Source organism: Quercus robur, chromosome 6 (genome assembly GCF_932294415.1).
Source record: "Quercus robur chromosome 6, dhQueRobu3.1, whole genome shotgun sequence".
In the NCBI taxonomy this organism is placed as follows: Eukaryota; Viridiplantae; Streptophyta; class Magnoliopsida; order Fagales; family Fagaceae; genus Quercus; species Quercus robur.
The window spans coordinates 43,998,471-44,003,942 of record NC_065539.1 but is presented as its reverse complement, the minus strand read 5'-3'; the positions used below and the strand labels follow the sequence as shown (position 1 = coordinate 44,003,942).

Here is a 5,472-nt window from a genome sequence, read left to right as displayed (position 1 = left end):
TATAACACTCGAATAATGAAGCAGGACTCAACTCCTTGTCTGTTCTGCATTCATCACCATCATCCTCTTTTTTCCCTTGATGGAAAAGCTTTAAAATTTGAGAACCCCAAGTACAAACTTTTCTTTTAATAACTTTTCCAGCCTTGGCTTTGGTTCTTGGGTTTCGGATTATTTTACTAGCAAAAGCATCAGTTAGAGATTGGAGGCTGTTGTTTCTTTTGTACATTCTTTTTGGTTGTCTTACTCGACCAAGACTATTTTTCATGACCATAAATTACTTTTATGTGTATTTCAATCGATATTGATTATTGAGAATTTAGAATGACGAGAACAATTTATGAGTGATCATATTATATACAAGGTGAGTAATCCTTTACCAACTAGAACTAGGAACTATCTTCTAAAAAAAAACTAGGAACTAAAATTTTTTTTTAATTTATTTTATACGTGTAAATAAATATTGGTTATCCTATTTCTAAATAAAATCGGATTTAAAAAATTGCTTAATAAAAAAAAGAATGGGCTTTGAGCAAGTCCATACGAATGGGCTCTTCCGGCCCATGATTAGCTCTAGCCTAGTTGACCTCAACAGCCAGAGTCCTTTCCTAGAATTTGCTAGCAAAATCCATTCCCATCTCTCTCAGTTTCAGATAATCCAGCCCCTTCTAGGAAAGCGGTTAATAAAGCTGTTAATCGTTGAAAATCAGAGAACTCCTAATAAGGTACAAAACCCACTTGTTTTTTTGTTTTGGTTTTTGGTGTTGCTTCAGAAACACGAAAAGTAGTTTTCAATTTCAAAAGCATATATACATGGTTTGTTTTGTTTTGTTGGTTGTGCAGGTGAGGCAGTGAGCTAGATTGAATTTTTTAACAGGGATACAATAATGGGTTCCTCTGTGATATCACCAGAGGATGTGTTGGAGTCTTTGATGAACGATGGTACTATTGACGCTATCAGGCTCAAGATAATCAATCAGCTCAAAGCTAATGTGAGTGGATTAGTAACCAATTTTCAATTTTTTCTAATGGGGCTGAATTATTATATGTGAAGAAAAAGTATAGTGTTTATTATTATTATTATTATTATTATTTTTTTATTATGGTGTTATATTTCATGGGTTTTTCAAATTTACAATTTTTTATTTTATTTGATTTTATTTTAATGTTTTTCAATTATTTTGGGTGAAGGAAGTATGATTCTTGTGGTATGACTGTATGAGTTTTATTTTGATTACTGATTTTGTTCGTGGGGTTGAACTGCATTGCTGTATTTTATGTGTATTGTTGGTGATGTAGTGGTTTGTTAACTGTTGTGGGTGATAGTGTCAAGGAGTGCTTGTACACAAGGGTGATAGTGTCAAGCGTGTTATTTTGATTATTGATTTTGTTGTGTCCTAATATTTCAAGAATTGTTGTGTCGTTGTGTCCCATGTCATATTGTGTCCATGCTTCTTAGACTAAAAGTTGATTGATTGGATAGGTGTAGCCAATGAGAATTGGTTGGAATTTAAGGCTTTGTCGAGTTGAGTTTGAGATTGGTTTATTTGATTTGCTGGAAAAGTGTGTTTTCTTGTGAATTATGCAGTGGGTTAAATTTAGGACATTGGTAAAAGGATATAATGAGTTTAATATAGTAAGAGAGTGTTCTGACTTCTGAGTTAGGCTTTTTGGCTGCTTTGTGTTAGTGATGTTTTAAAATGCTGGTGGGCAAAATGTTAAGGTCTTGGTTTGGAGATTTGGCTATAAAGGGTAGCAGGTTTCAAGGTGAAAAGTGTCTAATGGGGTTCTTAATCTATTGTTTCTTGTTCTTTGTTTAATAGTGGCATGATTGGGATTTTGTAATGGACTATGTTTTTTTCATATTCGGTTTCTGTTTTTGGGTATTGAATGTACTTTAAGGAGAATGAATAGGTTAGCTTGGACTGTTAGGAAAGCTAAAAGGAATTAGGATTTCGGTTTGGTTTGTTTGGCCTTGCTTTGGACCACTCCTAAGTGGCATTTTATTTTTGAACAGAAACTGGGCACATGCAATTGGTTGTATGGAAGTGATCAAATCCAACTTTGACCTCATTGAGTGCTCTCTATCACTAAAGAGAATTGGATCTCTTTTCCACTCTTGTTTATGAAGTTGTGGTGATATTATTCTTAAGGTTAAACGTAAAAATACTTTTCAGTGATTTGTGGGATAAGGGTAAAGAAATTAGATGATGGTTAGTTTGCAGATATGCTTCTCTCTGTGATTTGCATTGAAGGAGAGGAATAGGCAGACATTTAACTAGTTGGGGTCTTGTTCCTATATCGATGGATATCATTCTTAGATCTCTATTTTTATGCATGGATTTTGTGAAGGGTGTTATTGGTATTTCCTTCCCAGGTGATTAGGATCAACTTCTTTCTGGTTATTTAGAGGTGATGATATTTTATGACAAATAAAGTAGTGATGTTGGAGTGTTGTTCGTCACTTTGATGAACTGTAATAGGATAATGATTCGTGGGTTAGCAATTTGCATATGATGTGCTGTGAGAGTATATTATCTGTTTATCAGTAGCTTGAAGTGCCTGCCAGATTTAGATATGAGCTACATGTGCATTTTTTTAATGAACAGGAATGGTTTCTTTGTCTGTAATATTTTTTATTGCTTAGGAAAGACATTGCAATATTTATATGTCTACTTCTGTGTTATAGGAGGAGCTGAAGAAAACCACTCTAATGATGGTTGAACAAAGTAAAGTTCTTAACACCCCTGGTGCAGAGAAACAGACTAAGAGGGAGCTGTTTGATGCCCTTCGACAGGAGCTTGAGTAAGTAATTTTGTTAACTTCGTGTGTGTGAGTGGGAGTGCATGCCCCTTCAGATTTTTCACAATAGTTGATTAGCTCTCTATCGTACTTTAGGAAATTGCTAGTAACCTTTTGGTTGTGAAAACTGGAAAGGGTCTTTTGCTGAAGTAGTCATGCAACTATCTACTGACTGAAATTGGTCTTTTATATATATATATATTTTGCAAGTAAAATTTATTGGAAAAATAAAATTATAGAAAAGGCCTTCTATGATTTTCACTGCATCTTTAACTCACCTTAAGGGTTTTCATGGTCACATTTTTGTGGAAATCCATTAGCTAATTTAACATGACTAAAGGGTGATGTAGGACAGAATTGTTCCGAATAGAAATAAGGGAAAATAAGAGAGGGCAGGACACATCTTAAGTTTCACCACCTATAATTTGCCTAAAAACCCTAGGCTTCACCATCTAAGGGTGCTTGGAGTCATCACCAAGTATAGAGAAACATCTCTAATAAATTTTTTATATTCAAATTGCACTCCTCAAATCATTCCTGGAGCCTTTTTTTAATAGGATTCAAGGATTACATTAAGGCACAAGTACATCCAATGGAATCCTCAATCATAATCCAAAATTCAAAAAATAAATCGGGTATCTCAAATAAAATATGAAATAAAAAATTCAAATATAATCTGGGTTGTTCTCCCTCCTTCAAAGGGCCTCCTAAGAAGGTAACTGGTAATGGAATTTGGCACCTTAAGGCCCTAAGTCCTCATGCTTGGTATGTAGGATCCCCTGCATCAAACTGCTCATAAATTTATGTAAGCACTAGTGTGAGAGAATCCTTCAAGAAACTAAACCAGTATGTGATGGTCCTTCTCATAGTTTCTTATGTCTCCATCAGCTTGCAGTCTACTCTCTGATTTTGACATTATCTGTCTATAAAGTCAGCAAGAAATTTATCCCCATAGAAATTGATTTCTCATATGTCAATCTTTACGAAATTGATTTGTCACTTGTCAATATTGGCGTAGTAAGCTTGGCAGAAGCCTTAGTTGAAGTGAAGTAACTTTAACAATGCATGTGTGGCAATTGTACTTTTTATTTTTATTTTAGGGGTCTTATCTAAAAGAGGAATATTTTCTCCTCAGCCAAATAAATTTTACCTTCTGAAAGTGGCCACAATACCCCTGAATCCTTCACCTTCTTTGTGGTGGATGCTTTCTTCTATTGCATATTTTCAGCTGATTTTCATTCTCTTTGGAATAGGATAAAGAATCATTCTAGGATCAAGTGACTTAAATGAGTATCTATGTGAACTCTTAATTCCATGACATGTTTAATAGTCACGTTGCTTGTTTAGATAACTTAAAACTCATGTGATTAAAATACACGTAGATGGTCATCTGAACTGTCACATAATGACCTCAGCCTGATTTGGAGGAAAGATTTATCATAGATAAAATTTGATTTGTTTGTTAACTTTTATGCAGAACCCCTGTGCTCGAGAGGGCCTCTAAATCAGTTTGGGAGTTAATGTTGGACAATAATGGGCTGGGGAAGGAAATCAGTGAAACTGTTGAAAAAGTCTTTTGTCGATTAAGTGGTAGTGAGCCTCCTTTATTTCCTTCTTTGAGCATTGAAGGCCAAGCAGAGAAAGAGCAGGAAGATTTGAACTCTTCATCAAAGAAAAGAAGTTTCAGCAAGATGAGTGTGGATGGAGGAGCAGATGAAGTTGTAGATTTGTCCAGCAATTACCCAGCCATGCCCGAGGATCGTAATCCAGTGCCATCTTCCAGTGGACAAACGTGAAGACATGATTCCCTGTGTCAGATGAGTTCTTTCCTGACTGTTATCAATAATTTCTTCACGGGGTTTGAGCAGATATTATTAGGAGCTTTGTATGAATGTTATTTTTTCGTAGTTAATCTTGTTTAACCTCCTTGTATGTACAATTCTAGATTATTCTGTATAATAGTAACAAAAATTTTAATTTTTTTGTGGACAAAAATGATACTCTTTTCTTGTGTTTTTTTTTTTTTTTTTTTTTTTTTTTTTTTCATCTGTTTTGACTTGACCAGAGCCTCATAGAAAATTTATGAACCTTTGTTCATGGATAGAAGTTCTTTTAAGTATTATTATGGTATAGTAGATTGTTATTGTGGATCAAAGCTTAGTTGAATAGATTTCTTTCTTCTCCTCCTCTTTATTTATTATTATTATTTTTTAATTTTTTGAGAATTCAGTTGAATAGATTGATTGTACAGATAAAAGTGATCTAAACTGTAGTCCAGCAGAAGCTTTTAGCCTTTTACATCATCAAAAAAAGGTATCTATGACCTGAAGAATTTAAAGTAAAAATAACAGAAGTAGGAATTTTGATTTAGAAATTATTATGTATTCTAACACCGATGTATAACTTAGAAGTTACAGGGGTTATAACCTTAAATATGTAAAACATATGGAAAAATGATAGATACACTGGAATACAGTCACAAATGTGGAAAGGGACAACAAAAAACCGAAGGATGCAAGGAAAAGAGAAAAAAGAGAGATCAAGCTAGAATTTTGAAATTCTGTTTTTACATATAAGATTGAATTTAAATTGAATCTGCTCATCATTTTTATCAAACAAGTGATGTTTGAAGTTGGCAAAATTATGATCCTTTGGTGTCGTATTACTGCTGTG

General features: G+C 34.0%; 1 protein-coding gene across 1 annotated transcript; it reads left to right on the top strand.

The window, feature by feature from the left end:
* Window positions 1–565: 565 nt before the first annotated feature.
* Window positions 566–4,822, top strand: LOC126688925 (uncharacterized). The gene is made up of 4 exons (XM_050383862.1): window positions 566–722; window positions 841–989; window positions 2,687–2,802; window positions 4,277–4,822. The coding sequence occupies exons 2-4, from the start codon at window positions 885–887 to the stop codon at window positions 4,593–4,595; spliced, it is 540 nt and encodes a 179-aa protein (XP_050239819.1). The 5' UTR covers window positions 566–722; window positions 841–884; the 3' UTR covers window positions 4,596–4,822.
* The last annotated feature ends 650 nt before the right edge of the window (window positions 4,823–5,472 follow it).